This window comes from Bos javanicus, chromosome 25 (genome assembly GCF_032452875.1).
Source record: "Bos javanicus breed banteng chromosome 25, ARS-OSU_banteng_1.0, whole genome shotgun sequence".
In the NCBI taxonomy this organism is placed as follows: domain Eukaryota; kingdom Metazoa; phylum Chordata; class Mammalia; order Artiodactyla; family Bovidae; genus Bos; species Bos javanicus.
The window spans coordinates 34,500,432-34,523,981 of NC_083892.1; the positions used below are offsets into that span (position 1 = coordinate 34,500,432).

Here is a 23,550-nt window from a genome sequence, read left to right on the forward strand (position 1 = left end):
CCTGTTGTTTGCTAAATTCATCCGGTTGTTCATTTGTTCAACTTACACCTTTGCAGGGGCCTCCCCGAGTTAGCCTCCGGGGACCAGCGCTGTCCTCGCTCGATCCCACCCGCGCATCCCCGCGCTTGCTCACGCCTCCCAGCTCACACTCGGGCCCACACCCTTGAACGCCTGGGTACAGACACTCGGACCACGCCCGTGGCCCACGCGGGTCCTGGCGCACGTCACCTGCGGCCTTGAGTCTCCACTCGCCTAGCGGGGAGCCCCTGACCCCTCCGCTTCCCCACCACCAGCGAGCCGGGACCAACCATCGCCCGCCCCCGCCCGGAGCAGGCCCCGCCCTCACACCGCTTCAGGGGCCCAATGAACGCCGCGGCTTGGGCCGGCCCCGCCCACCCTGGGGAGCCCCGGCCGCCGATTGGTTCGTCCGGGCGCTGTCTCTCCGCACGTGGGGCGGGGGCGGGGGTGAATGAAGTGGACAAGATTCCCCCGCCCCCGCGTTTACCTCCCCCGTCTTGCGGGGCCCGCCCCCCTCCTGCGCCCAGTCCAGCGCTCGCTCGCCCGCCCGCCTGCCGGCCGCTGCACTGAAACCTGGCGTCCGGCTCCCCTGGCCAAGGACCCCGCGTCGCGGACCCGCGATGGCCAAGCGCAGCTCGCTGTCCATCCGCATCGTGGAGGGGAAGAACCTGCCCGCCAAGGACATGTGAGCAAGCCTGGGGATGGAAACCCCAACTGTCCAGGAGGGGTGCTGCCCCTTATGCCCGCCTGACCTTCCTGGGGTCTACACGGCCCGCCCGCAAGTAGAGCAGTGGTGGCGAGGGTGTGGCGAGTGCGGCTGCGGTGGGAGACAGTCAGGGAAACGGGGACAGTGAGATTTGCTTGGAACACCGGACAGGGGATGACAGGGAAGGGCCCGGGACTGGGGAGGGGGCGGGGGGTCTATAAGGGGCCTTCAGTGAACGGGGAGGGAAGGCGGCGGCCCACAAGCGGAAGGGGCTTTGATAGTAGTGTAGCTGGCATGGGGGTGACATCGAAAAGGAGTTGTCTTTGTGTACTGCGGGGGGTGTGGCTGGAGGGGGTGGAGTGCCCCCCTAAAAACGAAGGATCTTCCTCAGTAGTTCTGAAACACTTAGTTCCTGGCAGTATGCACCCTGCACCCGAAATGCCCTGGGGCTTCCTGCTGTGCCTTTGAAAAGGGAAGGAAGAGTAGACCTATTGGTCAAGAGGCAGGATCTGTGCAGGATGGGGTGGCTAGGGAGTCACTGTTCTTGTGTCCTCAGCTTTGCCTGAGGAGCAGCCTTTAACCCTTAAAACCACCCAGCAAGGCCGCTGTCACTGATCCATTTTACGGATGGGAAAACGGAGGCTCCGAGAACAGGGAGATGCTGGCCCCAGGTGGCAGAGCAAGGTCTTAATCCTAGGGCTTCTCACAAGCACTGACATCTAGGACCTTCCCTGGCCCCTGGCCAGATTTGAGGTTTCCAAAGCACCCCCCTCTCCCCCGCCACCCTTCTCAGTAGATGCCAGAGCTGAGCTGTCTGATGCCATTGCCGCCTCCCTCCTATGAGCCTTGGGCGGCTCATTGTCCACCAAGTCTCAGTTTCCCCGCTGTAAACTGGAGGTGGAAATCCCTCTCGGTGGAGGGTGATGGAAAGTATGAAGCCTGAGGGGCCTGGCTGCCTGGAGGAGGGGCGGGGACGGGGGAGCCCGGAGGCAGCCTAGGGTCCAAAGTCTGCTGGCTGGCAGCCTCCCCACCCCTGGCTCCTCAGCGGGTGCCGGGATGCCGAGGGGGGCGGACCCGGGAGTGGGGCGTAGGAGGAGGGGGCTCAGGCACCTCCCTTGCGCGCTCGCACAGTGGTCCCCGTGAGTTTCCCAGCACGCTCAGCGCCACGAGCAGTTCCAGTTCAAGGCCCCCTGGGCCTGAGGAGGCCAGGCTCAGCAGTTGCCATGGCAATGGGTGAGGGAGGGTGCTGGGCGGGCTGTGTCAAGGTGGGTTTCGCTGTGTGAGGGGAGGGGAGCTGGAGCTGGGAATGTGGTCTCTCGGGTGGGGAGGCAGATGAGCTTTGAGAAGGGTCTCGGTCTCCAGGCCCAGCCTCCAAGCACCGGCCGCCCGCCGCCCCCCCCAACCTCCCGCCCCCTGCTGGCACCGGTATCTAGGTCAGCTTGGCCTCCTCTGGCTGGTGGCGGCTGGGAGGTGCAGCCCCTCCGTCTGTCGCCTCCCTCCCCATCCCCGCAGCACTGGCCCTAGTGCCTGACTCCAGGCTCTTAGCAGCCGAGGGCAGTGAAACTGTGCACTCTGCCCACTTGGGAGCCCTGATGCCCGGTTCCCCAGCCCAGCCCTGCGCAAGGGAGGGACACCTTCGCGGGTGCCTCCATCCCCAGGGGAGGGGTCACCAAGTTCTGTGGGTTCTGCCTCCAGAATCTCTTTGCTTGCCCTGCCCTCCTGTGTACTCCCTTGCCCTCCCCTCTTTTGGTCTGTCTTCGCCATAGTGGCTGGTATAGGCAGCTCTGACTCATCAACCATCTCTTAGATCCAGCTGTGAACCCGCGCCACCTCAGGCCCTCACATTTGGGCTGTTGGCCCCCCACTTCCCTGCTCTCGCACATGTATGAGTCTTCCCGCCTTCAAGCACTTCCCTTCAGGGGTGGCTGGAAAACTCCTATTCATCCTTCAGGACCCTTTCCAAACTTCTACTTCCCTCCAGAGCTTTCTCTGGCGCCCTTGGGCAGGGTTCCTTGTCCTGTAGCACTTTGGGTCAGCTGGAGTTAGGATGAAGCCCTTGGTACCAGTTGCTCCTTTGTGGGCTGCCGGTGCCACATGATTCTGAGCACAGGAACCATGACTCATTCGTCTCGACGTTCTCGGCGCCCTCAGGGACACCTGCTCCATGGTAGAGGAGATTCAGATGTGTTGAGGACCTTTCCCATGCAGTCCTCTTTGTTCAGTCGCCAAGTCGTGTCCAGCTCTTTGCGACCCCATGGACTGCAGCACACCAGGCTTCCCTGTCCTTCACTGTCTCCCAGCGTTTGCTCAGATTCACGTCCATTGAGTCACTGATGCCATCCCACCATCTCCTCCTCTGCTGCCTGCTTCTCCTCTTGCCCTCAACCTTTCCCAGCATCAGGGTCTTTTCCAATGAGTCATCTCATATCTACCTTATACACCTGATCACTGGAAAAGGCCCTGATGCTGGGAAAGATTGAGGGCAAGAGAAGAAGGAGGTGACAGAAGATGAGATGTTCGGATGGCATCACTGACTCAATAGACATGAATTTGAGCAAACTGTGGGAGATGGTGAAGGACAGGGAAGTCTGGCGTGCTGCCATTCATGGGGTCACAAAGAGTCGGACACAAATGAGCGACCGAACACTGCTCCAACAAACGTTTGTAGATGGGGAAACTGAGGCTTAGGATGTGGAAGTCCTTTGCCAAGGCCACACAGCCGGTAGGGAGAGAAGTCAGGAGTCAAATCCACTCTTCTGCTGACAGACCAAGCATCCTATCTGGACCCAGGTTGCAAGCTTGCTGTGGGGCTCAGTGGGTACCCAGCCTTGCAAATGCCATGCAAAGCATTTGCCTCAGTCATGGCAGGGGTTCAGAAATCTCAGGAGGCCCTCCCTGAGTGCTGGAGGCAGGGGTGATGGTGGTGAGCCTGCACCCCTGGGCCTCATGAGCCCCAAGCCTGACTCACGAGCAACATCCCTTCCAGCTAGCACTTGGATGCCTCTGAGGACCGGGAGCTCGCCTTCATTCTTGGTGAACCATCTTGACTGAGACAGTTCAGAGGAGGGGCGGTCATCACACAGTGGCCACCCGCCTCTCTGCCACTTCCATTCGTGGGTTTTTAGTCCCCTTAAGGGCACAGGGCCCAGCAGTGCTCCCCGAACAGCTTCCAGAGCCCGCTCGGTTCTGTCCTGCTTCCTCCCCATCCTCGGGTGCCTGGGCTAGCCAGAGAGGAGCTGAGTCTCATGGTGACTGGTGACCCGCTGGCTCCCTTGCCCAGCGGCCCTTGGGACAATCCCGGGGCTATTTCAGGATTTGCCCTGATCCTCCCCCTTCTACAGCCTGGAAACTGCCAAGGCCCTAAATATAGAGGCCCCGCAAGGAGCCAGGCTGGGCCAGCAGCAGCAGTGAGTGGTTTGGGTAAGAAGTGGGAAGGGGCCCAGCCCAAGGGCCTCATCAGGGCAGACAGCACAAGTCCCAACAGCTGGCCAGGGACCACCGTTGGGCTCAGGTCCTTAAATGCCCACTCTTTTTTTACAAAAATATTTACTTATTTATTTGGCTGCACTGTCTTAATTGCAGCACATGGGATCTTCTCTAGCTGCAGTGCATGGACTCCCGTTGTGGCTCGAGGCCTCAGTAGTTGCCTTGCTGGGGCTTAGTTGCTGCAAGGCAAGTGGAACCTTAATTTCCCAACAAGGGGGCAGGGCTCTTGAACAATGGGAGAGGGTTACAAACAGAAGATCAGAGAGTCCAGGGCGGTTACTAAACACAGTCTGTGGGCTGGCCCTCACATCAAGTCAGCTACCCTGTGAGGTGGCGAGGTGGCGTTACAGATCCCAGTCTACGGGGAGGAGGGACTGAGTCTTGGGAGACATTTACCATCAGTGTCAGGAGAACTTTGTCTCCAGTAGCTTCCTCTGCAGGAAGATCCCCTTTTGAGTAGGGAACTGGGCTTGGAATTCCCCAACCTCCAACATGCAAATCCAACATCTCCTTCCTTTTTATGGGTCGCAGACCTGAAGGGCACTTCTGGAGAAAGTCCACTCCTGCTTCTTGCTCAGGAGTGACCCTGGGCCTGGCCAGGGCTGCCCTCAACCCCAGGAATCCCCCGGCAACAGAGACAGGAGGAACCAAGCCATCCTGGCTTTCCTTCCCTATTTATTCTTTCCCAGATGGCAGGGAGCTTGAGGCTGATGGATGTCCATTCATTCATTCATGCCGCTCAACAAACACTCACGGGGACCCAGTCTTGTGCCAAGCCCTGTCAACACAGAAGTGGTCCCTACTCTTGGGTTGTAGTCAGGCAGAGGAGGCAGTTGATGATGGTATGTCACTAGCGGTGCTGGGATGGGAGGGGAGACCTTACTCCCTGCCTCTGGGACAGGTGAGGGCTCAGAGGAGGGGGGCTGGGAGGGGGTCTTCAGAGGAGTGGGAAGGCAGTCCAGGCAGAAGGAACAGCAGAAACCAAGGCTCAGAGGAGAGACTGACGTGGTGGAGGGGCTTTTGTGACTGTTGTTTCTGTCCTCCCCTGGACGAGGCAGGGTTTGGGGGGCTGTGGGAGCCGGCAGGAAGAAGTGACCTGTCCTGAGCTGGAGAGGCAGTGGCTGGGGAGCCTTGGTGCAGGTTCCTGCCTTTGCCTCACCAGCCCCCTCCCAGCCCAAGAGTGGGGGCACACTTTTCAACCTGAGGAGTCTTTGGGTCCCAGCCTGGGACCTGGTGCCTCAGCCTGGACTGTCCTTTCTCCTGGGGTGGGAGGAGGGGTGCCCATGGCCCGCCCGCCCCCATCAGTCCCTCCCCTCTCTTGCAGCACCGGCAGCAGCGACCCCTACTGCATCGTGAAGGTGGACAATGAGCCCATCATCAGGTACCGCCCCCGCCCCTCCCGCCCCGCCCACTCCTCCTGCCCCGCCCCCCAACTCCCACATCTAAGGGCGTGTGAAATTTGCATGGAGATAGCCAGGGCTTGCAGCTTATGATTTCTTGGGGCCCATTAGGCCCTGACAGCCTGCTGGGAGGTGAGAAAAGACCGACTAGCCTTGCTAATTACTGACCTTAACGCCCATAGAGGGATTATCTACTGTGGGCTGGGCGCTCAGCCAAGGGCCTCCCACCCACTCTGTTCCTCTTGACAACTTTACAACCGGCCAAAGGGCCAGAGGATAATGGCGGGTAACCACAGCTGTCACTCAGGGAGGATGGACTCTGCCAGGCCCTATGCTAAACCTTTTGCAGTTTAATACTTACCATGAGCTCCATACAACAGCATCACATCCCATTAAAAAAAAAAAAAAAAGCTAATTTGCCCAGAACGGCCACTTCCCCTGTGCTGCATCCCTTTCCCCGTGGGCCCCATGATCCTGGGCAGGGTCTTTGCTGTCTGCTACCCTCTCCCACGAAGGCCTTTGCCTCCAAAGTTCATGGCCAGAGCCGCTCCACCCTTCTGCCCACTGGGGTGCCCACTGCTGATCAATAGCCAAGGCGGTCACTTCAGCCCCACAGTGCTTCCCACCTGCAAACAGCGTGCTTTTTTCCAGGCTCTCTCCAGAGCACCGACACTGTGGGGGATGGGGTGAGCAGGGTGGGGAGATGCCTGACGCTTGGGTTGTCTCAAGGACAGACAGGGAAATCAAGGCCCCAGAGTTCAAGTGGCCTGTCCAAGAAGTGGTTGGGGTGAAGGTGATCCCCTGAGCCTTCATCAAGGTCCTTGGAGGGTTTCAGCTTACCCTGCTGAGCCCTAGGAGTTTTGGCGGGTTTATTTTGGTCACACCGCACAGCATGCGGGATCTTAATTCTGCGACCAGGGATGGAACTCACCACGCCTCCTGCAGTGGGAGCACAGAGTCTTAACTGCTGGACCATCAGGAAAGTGTCTGGAGCCCTATGAGTTGAGGGTTCTGCCCTGGGATGAACCAGAGCTGGCTCTGTGGGGCAGGCTCCAGACCTTGGCTCTCAGGTTCCCCCCCAGGAGGACCGTCTGTCCCCAGAGTCAGCTTGGCCATCCCCCTGCCTCCACCCTCAGAGAGTCTCTTCAGTATCAGGAGCCAGGGAGGCTGGGAAGCTAGCCTTCCGGTCCTGGCTCTGCCGTTGTCCTGCTGTGTGACCTGAGGCCAGTGACTGCCAACTCTGGCCTCAGTTTCCCCAAATGGAAAGTCGCCTGACAGATGCAGCCAGTGCCTGCCCCAGCCAGGGCAGAGAGCACGGTCAGGAGGGGATGATGGGCGGCGGACGATGGAGGGACAGGGAGAATCATCACCCAGCAGAGCAGTCGTTCCGGGAAACGGAGGGGGATGTGGGGACAGGTGGGCTCGAGCCCCGCAGCGCCCACCGCCCTGTCCCGGCCAGGGGTCTGTGGGCGGTGCTGAGGGTTGTCTCCTGCAGGACAGCCACTGTGTGGAAGACCCTGTGCCCCTTCTGGGGCGAGGAGTACGAGGTGCACCTGCCGCCCACCTTCCACTCAGTGGCCTTCTACGTCATGGACGAGGATGCTCTCAGGTGGGTGCAACCGCGCTCCCCATCCCGGGCCCGGACCCCGCCCCTGTCCCTCTCTGGGACTGCGGGTCACTTTGCCTCCTCTTTACAGCCTGGAAGGAGGGGGAGCCCAGGGGACCTGCAGGGCACAGGGCTTAGATGTGCAGCGTCTGTGTCCGTGTGTGTGGATTCACTATGCTCACACCCCACCACGCGTGCATGTGTGTGCTGCGCTGTGTGTGCATGGGGATGTGAGCTTAGAAACAGGTACCCGGAGAGAAGAGCTGGGCATGTAGGTGGGCACATGCGTAAGTCCACGTGCAGACACATGCCCCTGAGAGGGCCTGCCAGAGGGTCACGGGTCCTGCTCCATGTAGGCTCCTGTAAGTGACCGCACTGTCAGCCTCCCTGCTCCCAAGAGGGGCCCTGAAGGGGGTGGGGTGGGTTGGGGGTCTCTGGTTCTGCACCAGCCCTGCCCAGCTCGGGTTCCCTCTCCACCCTCCAGCCGGGATGATGTCATTGGGAAGGTCTGCCTTACCAGGGACACGCTGGCCGCTCACCCTAAGGGTAAGACCCCAGGAGGGAGGCCATGCCGGCTTCTCGTCCCCTGCCCTCCCCCACACTGGTCTGCCCAGTCCCCAGCCCATCCCCCGCTCCGAGACCTTCCTCTGGGATCCTTCAGTCCCCTGTGCTCAGGAAAGCCATCATGGCCTCCCCAGAAGGGCCCATGGCCCTCTCCATCGCCTGTTCCCTGGTCTCTGCCCTGTAGCTGGGACCATTCTGCCCCCCTGGTTGGGACCACATCCCCCGGGGGGATGAGGGGCTGCTAGTGAGATCTGAGATCTCTGCACGCAGAGGAAGGGGCCTCTTTATGCTCCGTTGTCAAGGGGTGGGGTCCCCTCCTCCCAGTCTGGCTGGCTGTGTGCTCCACTGGGTCTCCTCGGCCTGGTCCCCAGTGTCCTCAGTCAAGGGGGTTGGCCTGGGGCAGGGCGTGGCTAGAGAGCCCCCGGAGGATTCGGGGGACACTGACATTGTTTGGAGGGGTCAGCCCTGCCCCAGCCTGGCCGTGTGACCTGGTGCCGCCTCCTCCAGGCTGAGTCACCATCTGTCGGTGGAGGTTCAGACCAGGAGTTCAGAGGTGCTTCAGGCTCTGCTGGCCTGAGCCCCCGTGACTCCCGAGGGGCCTCCCTGGCACACACCTGCTCCCATCCCTGAGGCTGGGGCAGGCCTGGCACGGGGGGAGGGCCACTGCTGACTCACGGGGCCTCTTGGCCCCTGCCAGGCCTGAGTCCTCTCCTGCTTGTGGCCCCAGCTGGCCACTCAGGGGCCATTGGCCCCCGTGATGCCATCCCCTTGTCACACCCCCATCTGTCGCGTCCTCCTCCCGGCAGCCCACTCTCCCTGTCTCTTAAGATGGGGAAACTGAGGCAGAGAGGCCAGTCCCAGGATGGGGCAAGGGCAGGGCCACCAGATGCAGCTTGGCACCAGGCTGGACTTGGACTTTGAGCCCACTGCTGTTCAGCTCCTGACCCTCGGTGTCCCCACCTGCCACTGGGGGCAGCAGCCCCGGTCTCCCGGGAGCTTGAGAGGACCCCAAGGCAATCGTGCAGGGGCCCGGGGCGTTGGGCGGGGGTTGCTGCAGGAGAAGGGCCAGGCCCCTAGCTGAGCCGAGGCCCCTCAGGTTTCAGTGGGTGGGCCCACCTGACCGAGGTCGACCCTGATGAGGAGGTGCAAGGTGAGATCCACCTGCGGCTGGAGGTGGTGCCAGGGACCCGGGCCTGCAGGCTGCGCTGCTCTGTGCTGGAGGCCAGGTGAGCTGTGGGGAGCTGGGCAGGGGGCCCCCCGGAACTAAAGAAGCCCACCGTGGGTGCTAGGCCTCCTCTCCCTGATGCCACCAGGCTTCCTCCCTGGACGGCGGGCTCTGGGGGGGGACTGGGGACATGAAGATGCTGCCCCGGTGACCCCGTGGGAGGCTGTGTCTCTTAGGGGCAAGGATGCTGCTCTGATGCTGGACTTCCAGGCATCCTCGAGCTGTGGGGGTGATGGGGGAGGGGACCCTGCTCCCCGATCGTCCAGCCCCAGTGCCAGGACTGGGCTTCCCCTGGGTTTAACTTCAGTGTCAACTTGACCTGACTTGTGGGGTTGGCGGGGAGCCCTCGATAGGGTAGGGTGGTTGGGGGGCAGCCCTCGATAGGGTAGGGTGGTTGGGGGGAGGTGAAAGGAGTTGCTGAAAATCTCCAGAGGAAAGGGTGGGGTTCTCCCCGGAGGGAGAGTGACTTGGATGGGAATCTGGGGCTGTCACCTGTGCCAGGGAACCCCCCGCCCCAACCAGGGTATTTTTAGCTGCAGCTCCACTCCCGTCGGGGCCTGAGTGTGAGTCACACACACTCCGTGAGAAGCACCTTCCTTTCTGGCTCCGACCCACCTCCACCGGGTCCTTGCCTGCCTCCGGGGCGGGAGCGGGGGCGGCCCGTGGAGGGACCCACCAGCCGGCCGGCACCTGTGGAGTCCCCGCGGGGTGGCTGGCCGCTCTGGAGGAAGGCCTGCCTCCTGAACGTGAGGCCTGTGGCTCCCCTGGGCTTTAGTTTTGCGTCCTGGGGCTGGGACACGCACAGCCAGTCCCAGGGAAAAGGGCTAGACTTGGACAGACATACAGTCACCCCCTCATGCCCTGTCCTCCTCGCGGACCGTCCACCCCTCTGCCTACTCACTTCCTCCGTCCTCAGCCTCGCCCAGGCCAGGCTGTGTAACCTGAGTGCTCACACGCTCACATGCACACACACACATGCACACATGACCTGGCCTCCTCTTAGCAAGTGACGGGGTTGGGGGCGAAGGGGGGACAGCGGTCAGTCAGACCCCCCTTTGGTGTGTGAGAGGACTTGTCCCCCGCTGTCCTCGGCTTTTGACCCCTTAAGGAGCTGCCTTTGTTGCAGAGGCAGGAAGAACATTTTCTCCTCCTGTTTCTGGGCAGATTCTCAAGGCCACGCTCTGGAATTTTAATAGGCAGTTCTGAGAAGGAAAGAGAAGCAGTCACAAGAGGCGTAAACTGGAAAAGACAAAAAAGAACAGAAAATGATATTTCCGGGGAAGGGAAGGCGGGGCGGGGGGTTTGTGATTCTTCCAAAGAGGGTGCTAAGCCGGGGGCGCCGTGGCCAGATTTGGTCCTGGTGAAGGACCAGCTGTGGGGAGAGGGCAGGGTGGTGGTGGGGGCTGCTCCCCAAGGGCCCCCTCAAGTAGGAGGGGGTAGGCCTTCTAGGAGCCCGTTACCTCCATTCAAGGGATTGTCTTCTCTACTTTCTTGATGAGGAAACCGAGGCTCAGAGAGGTGAGCCTGGCCCTGGGAACGGAGGGCGGCGAGATGCGCCCTTGGGCCAGGCTGTTCCAGGCTGCACTCGCCTCGCGTCCCTGCCGCCCGAGGGGGTGCAGCAGGAGTCAGAAGGGGCCTTGGAGGACCCCTACCCTGGTGTGGGGAACACATGGGGGGTCCAGGGGGTGAATGCAGTGGGAGTCAGGGTCTAGAAAATGCAGAGACACTGTCCACAGCCTCCCAGCTTGCGCCCAGGCCTTTCCAGCCTGGTGTAGGGTCACCCCACAGTGGGGCGGGGGGTGTCCACCCAGGTGAGGCTGGGTGACAAATGGGTGCTCTGGTCCCTCGCAGGGACCTCGCCCCCAAGGACCGGAATGGCGCATCTGACCCCTTTGTCCGAGTGCGATACAACGGCCGCACGCAGGAGACCTCGGTGAGGAGGCTGGAGGGCCGGGAGCGGGCCAGGGGGCTCCAGGACCCGCCCAGGCCCTCATGGCCTCATCCTCTCTGACCACCACCGGGGAGGTCAGCTGAGGTCTGCAGTCTCTCAGAGGAGGCTCTGGGAAGCAGGGTGGCCTCTCCCAGGGTGCACGGTGTGCCGCGACAGTCTGCCCACCTAGGGGTTAATCTGCCAAGTCCACCCCCTGCCCACACTGCTTTTTTTCTCAACTCCGGGAAAAAGCCAGGGTTGGGGGTGCTCAGCCCTGGTGGGGAGGGCGTTGAGACCTGGGTTCTCAGGGCAGTCTGCTACCATTTTGCTGTGTGGCCTTGGACTAGTGTCTTACCCGCTCTGGGCCTCGATTTCCCCACTTGAGAAGTGAGTAGGGGTTTGGACACGGAATCGTTACCTCTGCTATCTCGGGGCCTCTGCGCGGACGAGGAGAGATTGTTGCCTCAGAGCCCCTGCGGGGAACCCAAGGGAGGTGTGTGGGGTGGCCCTGCGCTCAGGTGGCCCTGGGGAGACTGGTGGAGTCAGCCCGCCTCCAGTGATCAGTGATCTCTTTTGGGGCAGATCGTGAAAAAGTCATGCTACCCACGTTGGAACGAGACGTTTGAGTTCGAGCTGGAGGAGGGGGCGGCGGAGGTGCTGTGCGTGGAGGCCTGGGACTGGGACCTTGTCAGCCGCAACGACTTCCTGGGCAAAGTGAGCGCCCTGCCCCTTCAGGCCACCCCTGCTGGCCTCCATTCCGGCCATCCCATCCCACAGAGGGTCACCCAGGAGGCCCGGGACCCCCCGGGTGCTCAGGGACCCTCAGCAGGTACCCCCTCTCAAAAGAACAGTGGTTGGCAAGGAAGGGAAACAAGGATCCCAGCCTCGGGTCGTCCCCACCTCTCCCCCGCCAACAACCAAGGCCTGTCCTGCTCCCAGGTGGTGGTCAACGTGCAGAGACTGTGGGCGGCCCAGCGGGAGGAGGGCTGGTTCCGGCTGCAGCCTGACCAGTCCAAGAGCCGGCGGGAAGAGTGAGTGCTTGGGGCTTGGCCACAGGGGTGGCGGGTCTGGGCCCTGGGAGGCTTAGCCTCGGCTCCAGCAGGCAGGCAGGTGTGCCGGCCAGGAGTGATCGGCCCCGGATTTCCTGTGCCCTTGTCCACCAGGCCAGCGTCTTCTCTTCCCCTTCTGACAGTCCTGGACTCAGCCCTGGCCTCAGAGCTCCAAGGCAGTACAAGTCTCCTGCTTTCAGTCTTCTGGCAGATTCTAGAACAAGCCTTCAGATACTTTCCCTTTAAGGGTGTCTCTGCAGACCCTAGACCAGAGTTCAAGTCCCCAGAGCTCTGAGTCAGTGTCCCTGAGCCATAGCTCTCACTCTCCCCCCAGTTTTCCAGGAATGAGGTTGCCAGATAAAATACAGGATGTTTAGTGAAGCTGAATTTGGGATAAACCTTGAACTGATTTTTTAGTGTATGTCCATGAAGTATATGAGACAAACTTATATTTAAGATACTCAGTGTAACTAAGTGCCTTGTATTTTCATTTTGTGAATCTGGCAACCCTATAAGGAAGCCCTCTGGCCCTTCCTTGCCCTCTACTCAGCCCGGAAGTGGAGGAACAGCAGTGTCCCCACCTCGAATGGTTCAGCTCTGTGTGTCCACAGGAGGTCCCAGACCCCCCTCCCCAACACACACCCTCATCAGGACAAGGGTTGGGTGGACCACCGTGTCCAACTCCAAGACATTTCCATAGAACCAGCCACGGCAGTCTTGTCACTTGTCACTTAGCCGGGCTGTCCTGCAGGCAATGGGGGTGGGGGGCCTTAGAGACTATCAAGCCTTGGTCAGTGGCCTCCCCAGGAGGGGCCGGAACAGGGGAGCTTGGAAGTTAGGTCTAATGTGGCAAGTTGCTTACCCAGTCTGAGCCTCAGTTTCCCCTGGCAGGTTGTCATGAAGCTTGGGGATTTGCTTCCAGTGTAAAACATACACATGGGAGCTGTTCTCTGGGAGTTGACAAACTCAAGGCCGGGGGGCCCAGCACGCCCACATGGTTGAAGCCTGGGGTCCTCGGGAGTCTCGAGGTGGCAGGGAGCCAGGCCTTGAAGACGGATGGAGCTCCCCTGAGGATGGAGGCAGCAAGGGCTTTCCAAACAGATCAGCCAGGGCAGAGAATGGCAGGTGGGGAGAGACAGTGCGAGGAAACCCCAGTGGAGGGCCGGCTGGCTCAGAGGGACAGCAGGGAAGACAGAGGCAGTGGGGAAGGGGCCGGCCCCTGGCGGCCTGGGTCCCTGGTGGAGAGGTCACGGGCTGCCCGTTCCAGGGGCCACCTGGGCTCCTTGCAGCTGGAGGTGCGGCTGCGGGACGAGACGGTGCTGCCATCCAGCTGCTACCAGCCCCTGGTGCAGCTGCTGTGCCGAGAGGTGAAGCCGGGCACCCAGGTGAGGGTCCCCCGGGGAAGGCGGGAGGTTCAGGGACCCTGGGTGTGTCCTCCCCGTCCTTCTAAACATTCTCTGAAGAGCGAAGATCTGAGTTGTCAGAACCAGCCAGTGCCCGGGGCCCCTCCGTCCCTTGGGACAGTGGGCCCCCTTCCCTGTGGTCCTCTGCGGTCCTCAGAGGGAAGGGTTGGGGTTCCCCTGTGTGTCCTGCAGCCCCGCCTCTCCTCGCCGCCCCCTGCAGGGCCCAGGGCAGCTGATCTCACTCATTGAGGAGACGACCAGCACGGAGTGCCGCCAGGAGGTGGCCACCACCCTGCTCAAGCTCTTCCTGGGGCAGGGACTGGCCAAAGACTTCTTGGACCTGCTGTTTCAGCTGGAGCTGAGCCGCACCAGTGAGGCCTGGGAGGGAGTGGCCTGTCAGGGCACCAGGTGGGGGTGGAGGGCCAGGAGCCTAGGACTCCAGGGATGGTCGGAGGGGAGAAATCCCGGAGTCCTCCTGCAGGAGGCCGATGGGTCCAGTTAAGGAGGGAGACGGGTCAGATTCGGAAGTAAAGGAAAAAGCAAAAGGCAGAGATGGGATGCTGAGTTGACAGGTGGCCAGGAGGCTCTTTACTGAGTGGTCAGCAAGGAGCCCCTAGTCCCAAGCTCCTCCATCCTTCTCCCCAAAGCCTTGTCACTCTCCCAACCCCCTATCCACGGGAACCTCTGCTTGCAGGTGAGGCGAACACCCTGTTCCGGAGCAATTCTCTGGCCTCCAAGTCCATGGAGTCTTTTCTGAAGGTGAGGTTGCATGGTATATTGTCTTTGTTTTATGGAGGAGGAGACTGAGATTCCTAGAGGCCAAGAGACCTTAAACTTGACTCATCTGTCTCCTGTCCGGGGCCCTTTAAGGCTAAGAATTCCGTTCATTCATTCATTCATGTAGCTGCAATTTGTTGAGCAGCCTTCCCCTGTGTGTGCCAGGTTCTACCCTGGGTGGCTACAGCAGGCAGATGGTGGCTGGGAGGCCAGCTGCGGGGAGAGGGCGGGTAGCTGGAGGTGGGAGGCGGAACCAACGCGGCTCGCGGTGGCCCCCAGGTGGCAGGGATGCGGTATCTGCACGGAGTCCTGGGCCCCATCATTGACAGGGTATTTGAGGAGAAGAAGTACGTGGAGCTGGATCCCAGCAAGGTGGAGGTCAAGGATGTAGGGTGAGGCCAGGGGTTATCCCTGAGGGTGGGGTGGGGGGCGGACAGGGGGACGGGTCAGGCCCTTTGTGCAAGTGTGCGTGTGTTTCTGCCTGAGTCGGCCTTTCGTCCGCTCTGCCCATTTGTGCGTTGACTGTGTCCCTGTCTCAGCTGATGTCTTTCTACACCTGTGTCTCCGGGCGCCCCTGTCCGAGTCGTGGGTGCAGGCGCTGACCTCGATCTTTCGGCGGGCCCGCCCCCGGGGCCCACTCAGGTGCTCTGGACTGCACCGCCCGCAGACCGAGGCCGAGGTGCTGGAGCAGAGCGTGCAGACGCTGTGCGCCCACCTGGGGGCGCTGCTGAGCGCACTCAGCCGCTCGGTTCGCGCGTGCCCCGCGGTGGTCCGGGCCACCTTCCGCCAGCTCTTCCGGCGCGTGCGCGAGCGCTTCCCCAGCGCCCAGGACGAGGTGCGCCCTCTTTCGGTGGGGCTGGACGGAGGGGAGAAAGTGGCGGGAAAAGAAGGGGCGGGTGTCTCAGGGCCTGGTAGGAAGGGGCCTGATTGATGGTTAGAAGCCCAGGTTGGGGCCGGGGTCAGGAAGATCACGGGAGCTAGGGAGAGAGTCCCAAAGGGAAGGGAGCTGTCAAAAGAGCCCAGGCCTCGCAGAGTCCAGCCCCCCACTCTCTCGCGCCCCTCCAGAACGTGCCCTTCATCGCCGTCACCAGCTTCTTGTGCCTGCGCTTTGTCTCTCCTGCCATCCTGGCGCCCAAGCTCTTCCACCTGCGAGAACGGCACGCGGACGCCCGCACCAGCCGCACCCTGCTCCTGCTGGCCAAGGTGCGGGTCTGCGGACCCCAGCAGAAGATGCCCAGCTGGGTTCCCCACTGTGTTTCACACTGGCTCCAGGAACGCCTTGTGGCAGGCCGCCGGGACCCTCCTGTGGCGCTGCACATCATAGTTTTCATAGCTTTCTCATGGTCGCCCAGTCTCATGATTAAGGGAACAAGTCCACGAGCTGGAGGGTGCCCAAGGCCTGGTCGCACCGCCTTGGTTGGGAGAACCGAGGCCTTCTAACTCTCAGATCTACGGACTCCCAGGCTGCCCTTATCTCCCTGGCACCAGGCTGGGGCCAGGGTACCCAGTGGAGCAAAGTCTGCTATGAAATCCACAGAAGGTCAATAGACTGGGCCCGAGTAGTTCCTAACTGTGGACTTCCCTGGTGGCTCAGATGGTAAAGCGTCTTGCCTACAATGTGGGAGACCGGGGTTCGATCCCTGGGTCGGGAAGATCTCCTGGAGAAGGAAATGGCAACTCACTCCAGTACTCTTGCCTGGAAAATCCCATGGAAACAGGAGTCTGGTGGACTGCAGTCCATGGGGTCCCAAAAAGTCGGACACGACTGAGCAACTTCACTTTCACTTTCAGTCCCAACTATAAGTTCCCTGAAGTCCGCAAACTGTGACCCATCCCCCGCCCCTGCCCCGCTCCGGTACCCAGTGGGATAGAGTGGGCCCTTGAGCAGAGCCTGGGTCGCCTTCTGCCTCCATTTCTACAGTGGGAGTAGCACAGACTGGGTGCGGGGGGGAGGGGCAGGGAGTGGCCGTCGCCTGGCGTCTGACTCTAGCAGAGTCTGGCCTTTCCTGCTGTCGAACCCCTAGGCGGTCCAGAATGTGGGCAACATGGACACGCCAGCTTCCAGGGCTAAGGAGGCTTGGATGGAACCGCTGCAGCCCACGGTGCGCCAGGGCGTGGCCCAGCTGAAGGACTTCATCACCAAGCTGGTGGACATCCAGGAGAAAGACGGTGAGCCCTTCAGGGCGCGGCCCCGCCCCTGCCCCGCCCCCTGCCCCGCCCACCTCAGTGCCTCTCGCTACTCCACCCACAGCCCGATGTTGAAGTTTGCTTCGCCCCCGGCCCCGCCCTTGCCGCCCGGGGCTCACGCGTTGCCTTCCCTCCCTGGCCCGCAGAGCTGGACCTGCAGCGGGCCCTGAGCTTGCAGGCACCCCCGGTGAAGGAGGGGCCGCTCTTCATCCATAGGACCAAGGGCAAAGGCCCCCTCACGTCCTCCTCCTTCAAGAAGCTCCACTTCTCCCTTACCACGGAGGCCCTCAGCTTTGCCAAGACCCCCAGCTCCAAGGTGGGTAAGGGGCACCAGAGGGTAAGAGGGGCTCTGAGGGGTTGGAACACCCTGGAGGCACCTGTCCCTTCCTCTTAGCCCACCTCAGGGACCACCGGGGTCGGAGAAGAAAGCCAGGCAGGGGCCGGCTCCTGGTGGCAGCCATAGGGTGACTTAAGACCTGTGAGGAAGAAGGTCCTCTTTCTAGGGGGTCCTGGGGTGGGCCGCGGCTGCAGTGTCTGGCCCTGGCTTCTTGGTCAGGGGTGTGCGCGAGTTGGGCACTGAGGCATGCTCAGGCCCCCAAGAGGCCAGGTTGAGTGAGCTTGTACTCTGTCCTGGCTGAGGTCACTCTCAGAGCAGACTCCTGGGAGGGTGGGTCCTCTGGATCCCCAGTGCCAACCCCTGGTGCTGCGGAAGGGGAGACTGAGGCCCAGAAATAGGAAGGGGAGTGACCTCGGCCTGAGCCTCCCTTCCCCTGTCCCCGTCCCCCTAGAAAAGCACCCTCATCAAGCTCGCCAACATCCGGGCAGCAGAGAAGGTGGAGGAGAAGAGCTTCAGCAGCTCCCACGTCATGCAGGTTATCTACACGGATGATGCGGGCAGGCTCCAGACCGCCTACCTGCAGTGCAAGGTGTGGGCCGTGTGGAGGGGAGCCCTCGGCCAGTGGGGGTCCCGTGGGAAACTCTCCCCCCCCGCCCCGCCCTGGGTGGGCTGGAGTGAAGGCTGAGTGAGCCTCTGACCGCCTGTGGCTGTATCAGGCACAGCATGGGTGTGAAAGCTGTTGTGAGTGCCGTGGGTGTGTCTCTTGGGGTCTGGGTGCCTGGGAGGCCATGCCCATGTCTGTGTAGCCCTGTCTTGGCACCTACGCATAGGTCTTAGGTCTCAGGGCGGTCCAGTGGGTAGATGAGTGTGTCCCCGTGTCTTGAATCTTCACATTGTATACATTTGTTGGAACTTGTCTTAAGTTGGTGTCTGTGTGTTTCTGTGTGTGTGTATGTATGTACCCACACATAACAATCGCACGTTTATGCAAGTGTGTGGCTGTGGGTGATTCTCTCAGATCCCCTTCTCCTCTTCATGTATTAACCCATTCACTCACTCATTTATTCATTCATCTAAAAAATATTCATTGAGTGTTTTCTAGGTTCTGGGCACTAATCTAAGTGATGCGGGTACCGCAGCAGACAGAACAGAGTCCTTGCCTTCATGGGCTTCCATCTCAGGGAAGGAGATAGATCCGTAAATAGATATTTTAAATGTCAGTGAAAATATTTGACATTATTTTAATGTCAGTGCTTTGTTGACATTAGCAATGGAGACAGAGAGACAGGGAGGGGACAGAGTGGGGTGCAGCAGGGAGGGGCTCTCAGGGAGGGCCTCTGATGGCAGCATTTGAGCAGGGACGTTGAACAAGGGGGACGGTGGAGTGGGTGGGGATGTGCTTTGTTCCCCAGAGTGACTGTCTTGGATGCAGGGGTTGGAGGTCACAGACCCATCCGACGGGGCCCAACCCCCAAGGACTCCCTCATGGGTCAGAGTCTAGAGCCACAGGGAAGAAATGGTGACACATGATTGACAGGTTGTGGACTGCCCAGGGGCTTGGCCAAGGGGACCGTGGGGGCTGAAATCCAGCCTTTACTCTCTTCACCAGGCCATGTGCTGGGTGTGGGCTGCCTGCGTCTGGAGAAAGGGCAGCTTTTCCTAATTCCCCCAAAGCTGCTGAGCCAGATCTCAAGACTGTGTAGTCCTGAGAGGCAGGGCAGCTTCAAGGATGGAGGGCTTCCTGGAGGCGGTGACCTCTCATCATGGCCCCTCCCCCTCATCCCCTGCAGAGTGTGAACGAGCTGAACCAGTGGCTGTCTGCGCTGCGGAAGGTCTGCATTAACAACACCGGCCTGCTGGGCTCCTACCACCCTGGCGTCTTCCGCGGGGATAAATGGAGCTGCTGCCACCAGAGGGACAAGACAGGTGGGATGCAGGCCAGAAACCCACAGTGCTGAGTCTGTCCCCCATAGGCCTCAGGCCCCTGCCTGGGACATGGGGCTATGGAGCCCCACCTCACTGGCCAGCTGGGAGCCACCTGGGCACCTGTGGGCACTCCTGAGGCCAGCCAGGCCATGCAGGTGCTCTGGGCAGAAAGGGTCCTGTGATCCGGTGTTTTGGGACCTGCCACTTGGTGTGTACAAAGCCTGTGGGTGCCTGAGAGACCCTGGAGGAGGCAAGAGTTAGAATCCCATATCTGCCGCCATCTAGTCCAGCTCCTTCCGAACTCCTTTCCCAGGGAACCCTTTTTCAGCCCAATGAATGAGCTTCTTGCAGAACCAGGGTTCTAACACGCTTTAGGGATTCCTTGCTAAAGAGGGCTGAAGAGAGCTCCTGAATTTGCATATTGCCACACTGGCAGCCCAATACTGGAGCTGTGAGTTGGGGGTACCCTGGGCCTTGGGCCCTAGAGGGATGGCAGAGAGAAGCTTCTAGAACTTTCAGTGATGATGGAAATGGCGTGTATCTGTTTGGCCCAATGCTGTGTGTGCGCCAGCTGTAGACATGCGGTTGTTGAGCACTTGTGATGGGGCAAGTGCAGCCAAGGAGCGAGTGCAGCCAAGGAGCTGAGTTTTAAATTTATTTTAATTTCAATTCATTTTGATATGAATGGTCTCATGCGGCTAGTGGTTATTTTCTTGGACAGCAATGTTCTTGAAGGTTCCACATCTTCCTGCATTATCTGTATCTGCTTTACAAAATTATTGCTTCCCAGTCACAGAGGACACTCAGCACTTTGGGCCCCCACCGCCTGCAGGCCAGGCCAAGCCTTGAGCCCCGTAGCTCGGCACGGTCCAGGCCCTGGGAAGACGGCCCACCCACTCATGCTCAGCTCTGGCTCTGAGTGTTATGAGTGTGTCTCTGGCTGATGGGCCTGGCCTGCAGCCTCCGGCTATAACGTTGTGGCGAGAACCCTCATCGGTGGCGCAGCGGGGCTCCCCAGGGTGCTACGAGGCAGGGCCTGATAGCCGCGTACTGTAGAGGGGGAGACCGAGTCTTGGCAAGGGCAGATGTCTGTGCCAAGGTCCTGAAGCCAGCATGTGTCCGAGCCAGCTCATTCCAAGGCACAACTCTCCTGGCTCCTTTTACCATGACCTTATGGTTCTTGGCTGCTCCCAGCTTCCTTCTAGGCAGGAATCTTCCAGAAAGTGGTCCAGCACTCTAGGTTGTATCCTGCACAACTTCCACATCCTGCAATTATGTCAGTTACTGCTCAGGAGCTGAACAGGAGGGAGATAAGGGGCTGCCCCCTGAAGCGTGGGCGCCACTGACCGGCCCTGGGCCAGACCTCCCAGGCTGTGCCCCAGCCCAGCCCTGCAGTGGGGGGCCTCTGAGTCCATCCCTCGTCCTCTCTAGGCCTCAGTTTCCCCATCCGCGTTCCAGGAAGTCAGATGTGAACACTCACAGTGCCTGCCCACCACTCTGTCCCCTCTCTGCCCCAGATCTGGGCTGCAACAAGACGCGGTCCTGGGTGACCCTGCAGGAGTGGAATGACCCTCTCGACCACGACCTGGAGGCTCAGCTCATTTACCGGCACCTGCTGGGTGTGGAAGCTGCATTGCGGTAAGGAGGCCCATTCGGGGGCAGCGAGGCCCACGGGCAGAGCCTGGGCAGCCCCCAGAGATGTGCTGGGGGCGGGGGGTGGCCAGAGCCAGGACCGGGCTCAGGGCTCCTCTACGGTGGCTGTTCTCTTCCCTCCTGATCTAGCCCCCACACCTTCCTGGCTAGGGCACCCACGCCTGGGGAGGGCAGAGTGCCTGGATCTCTGCAGCACGAGGCTGGCTCTCTTTCGGATGAAGGTGCCAAGGGCTGTGGAAGCCCAGGGTCAGGCTGTGGTTGATTTCCGCCCCCTCATCTGCCCAGCACTTCTGTGGGGCCCTCGGAGCACCGGGACTGCCCTCAGCCAACTCACTTAATTCAGTGGTTCTCAGCCCTGGCTCTGGCTTATTTTAGTTTTATTTTTGTACTTTATTTTTTAAAATATTTTTCGCTATGCTGGGTCTTCATTGCCTTGCAGGCTTTTCTCTAGTTGCAGTGAGTGGAGGCTACGCTCTAATTGCATCATGAAGGCTTCTCACTGCGGAGGCTTCTCTTGTTGCGGAGCACAGACCCTAGGGCCTCTAGCCTTCAGCAGTTGTGGCTCCCAGGCTCTAGAGCAGAGGCTCAATAGTGTGGCACACGGACTCAGTTGCTCCGAGGCATGTGCGACTGGGGATCGAACCCATGTCTTCTGCTTTGGCAGGCGGATTACTTACCCCTGAGCCACCAGGGAAGCCCCTGGCTCCAGCTTAGAAAACATGGGGTGCTTTTTAAAAACCACTTTTTGCAGCTACTGAAACAAGTGGATTCTTATCATCCCCCATTTAAGCCAGGAAGCAGCAGAGCAAAGATTTGAACCCAACCCACCTGGGCCTCAGGTGAGACCAGTGCCCAGGCCCTTAACCAGCACAGCCTGCCTTGAGGGCCTCCCCACCTCCGGAGCCTCTGACCAGCCCCGGCCCATTCCAGCCTGCTGCCCAGAACTTCTGCCCCACCAGGAACTCCAGCCTCTGGCCCGACCACCTGTCCATGGCCCCCTGCTGCGTTAATTTCCTGCAGCTGCTGAGGCAGATTATCATACATTTGTTTGCTTAAATAGCACAGATTTCTCTTCTAGTAAATGTTGAAGAAGCAAATGAGCAGAGGAGTAAGGGACCAGACTGACCCCCTGGGGTCACCTGGGGCAGCTGACGGGGAGGAGCTTGTTAGGCCTCAGCAGAGGGACACGTCTGTCCCAGGATAGACCCGGGAGACAGTCAAAGGGCTGAGCCCATAGAATTCCTCAATAAGGGGCACAAGGTCTGCACGGAGGCTGCTCACCTTCCCTCTGTGTAGCGCACAGAGGATTGTACTTGAGGGGCCTGGGGTGCCATTGGTGAACGCCGGTCAGGAGCCACGCTTGAAACAGCATTCTCAGGACTTCCTGGTGGACTAGTGGTTAAGACTCCGTGATTCCAATGCAGGGGGTGCAGGTTTGACCCTAGGTCTGGGAACTAGGATCCTACATGCTGTGCAATGTGGCCAGAAAGAAAGAAAAAAATCACTGTCTCCTGTTTCCAAAAGAAAGAAACTCATCCCGTGGGCAGTTAACACTAGGGGATGTTCAGGCTCCGCTTGGCCCTCTTCCCAAGGGCCCCTCCCAAAACAGGAGCGACACGATTCAACCTTGGTTTCCAAACTGCCCTTGCGGGGGTGGTGGGGGGTGAGGGGAGAGGGGGGACCAAGGGAGGGGGCTGGAAGCTGGGACGAGGGAGGTGAGTGGGGGCCAGCTGAGACCTGGGCCCGTATCTCTGCCTGTAGATTGGAAAAGTCAGCCCCCTGTCCCCAGGACCCCCTCCAGCTCAGGAGGCCCAGCCGGGGTCACCCTGGGTCCTGTGGGGACATGGGAGCCTCACACCCTGTCCTCTCCCCCCAGGGAGAAGCACCGACAGCTGAGCACAGGCCCAGAGGCAGGCCGCGGGCCGACGGGCCCTGGGGAAGGTAGGTGCCACCCACCCCAGCTCCATTTTGGGCATTGTGGGTGGGGCCTCCCTCTCCAGTGGGGCCCTCTCTTCTATGACCCCGCATCTCCCTCCAGCCCCCAGGGACCCGCTGGCCGAGCTGCTCCAGGTGCTCGGGGACCTCCAGGAGGCCCACAGGTCTAGCCCAGCAGGCTCGCCGCCCTCGGAGCTGAGCCGCATCCTGGAGCTGCAGACGTGAGGATGCCCCGCAGGCTGCGCCGTGCCCTGCCAAGTGCTGGGAGACCCCTGCGCACTCTCAGCATTTCGCCTCACTCCCTCTTACTGGCCCTGGGGTGCAGGGCCCAGGTCCCTCCTGAGCCGGGGGAGTCAGGGGACAGGGGGCTCCGGAAGTCCAGGGCTGACAAGGCTTTGGCCAGTCGTCGCCCACCTGATGTCTCTAGGGAGCTTCAGTTGCTCTCGCTCCTCTGTAAGGCCGGGCTGCTCCCCGCGGCCATCGCTTCTGCTTGCCCCAGGCTGCGCCAGGGCCCTCCTCTCCTGCCCAGGGCAGAGCCAGCCAGAAGCCACCCTTTACTGTGGCACACTCCCAGATGGACTGACACTTCTCGGACCCAGAGAGGCAGGAGGGCGCGCAGAGCCCAGGAGACCAGGCCTGGACCTCAGCACCCCCTTTGCTCCCAGCCGCCACCCCCCCTGCTCCTGGGCTGTGCCCCCCGGGAGAGCATCGAGGTGCTTATTGCCGACAGTAAACCTGCCGTGACTGCGGAGGCTCTGGGGTCTCGTGATGGGGGCCGGCTGCCGGCGGGGGTGGCCGGGGACTGGGCGCCAGCATAGACTCTGTGTACCCCCGTTGCCTCTTCTCTGCTTCCCCACCATCCCCACCACACCCCTTGGTCCCACTCATCCATCCCACAGGCTGCGAGCCTGACACGCCTCACCAGCTGCCCCTCCTTGCAGCCCCCAAACAGGCCCTTCAGCCGGGTCTGCAAGAGGAAGAAGGTCAAAACCTCAAACCACGTGGCCTGGCCCTGCCAGTGTCCCTTATGCCAACTCCCTCATCCCAAGCAGGACTTCCTTGGTCATCACCTCCCTGCCCTCCTCCCAGTCTCTCCCTAGGTACACAGAAACCTTCCATGTAATTAGCAAGACAGAGGAGGGACAGGGTCTTCTAGCACATTCTTAAAGGTCTCATTCAACCAAGCTTAGAGCCTCCCCTGTGAGTTCAGACCTGGGACAGTTCCCAAGGGCCTGGGTTACAGGCAGGACCCTTGATCCGGCTGACTAGCCAGGCTCTGGGGCAGGACCATCTGGGCAGACTGCAAACTGGGTTCTTTGAGAGGTGGCCCAGAAAGGCAAAGAGGTGG

The 23,550-nt window shown here is 60.8% G+C and overlaps 1 protein-coding gene across 2 annotated transcripts; it reads left to right on the forward strand.

The window, feature by feature from the left end:
- Positions 1-514: 514 nt before the first annotated feature.
- On the forward strand, positions 515-22,951 carry RASA4B (RAS p21 protein activator 4B). 2 transcript variants are annotated; one of them, XM_061401985.1, is made up of 21 exons: positions 515-703; positions 5,535-5,591; positions 7,106-7,219; positions 7,701-7,762; positions 8,877-9,006; positions 10,857-10,938; positions 11,518-11,649; positions 11,875-11,966; positions 13,252-13,369; positions 13,608-13,758; positions 14,082-14,146; positions 14,444-14,556; positions 14,807-14,999; positions 15,230-15,367; positions 16,189-16,333; positions 16,498-16,667; positions 17,140-17,277; positions 18,479-18,614; positions 20,132-20,252; positions 22,144-22,208; positions 22,306-22,951. In XM_061401985.1, exons 1-21 carry the CDS (start codon positions 639-641, stop codon positions 22,425-22,427), a joined length of 2,409 nt encoding a protein of 802 aa, XP_061257969.1. In that variant the 5' UTR covers positions 515-638; the 3' UTR covers positions 22,428-22,951. The 2 variants fall into 2 exon arrangements, with proteins under 2 accessions (XP_061257969.1, XP_061257971.1); XM_061401987.1 differs by lacking the exon at positions 515-703 and adding an exon at positions 4,292-5,052.
- Positions 22,952-23,550: the final 599 nt, after the last annotated feature.

Bases quoted from the DNA above. Each gene is read 5' to 3' on its own strand.
- RASA4B (XM_061401985.1), top strand. From the start codon at position 639: ATGGCCAAGCGCAGCTCGCTGTCCATCCGCATCGTGGAGGGGAAGAAC. The intron at 5,592-7,105 runs GTACCGCCCCCG...TGTCTCCTGCAG, and splicing joins GACAATGAGCCCATCATCAG to GACAGCCACTGTGTGGAAGA. The intron at 10,939-11,517 runs GTGAGGAGGCTG...CTTTTGGGGCAG, and splicing joins GCCGCACGCAGGAGACCTCG to ATCGTGAAAAAGTCATGCTA.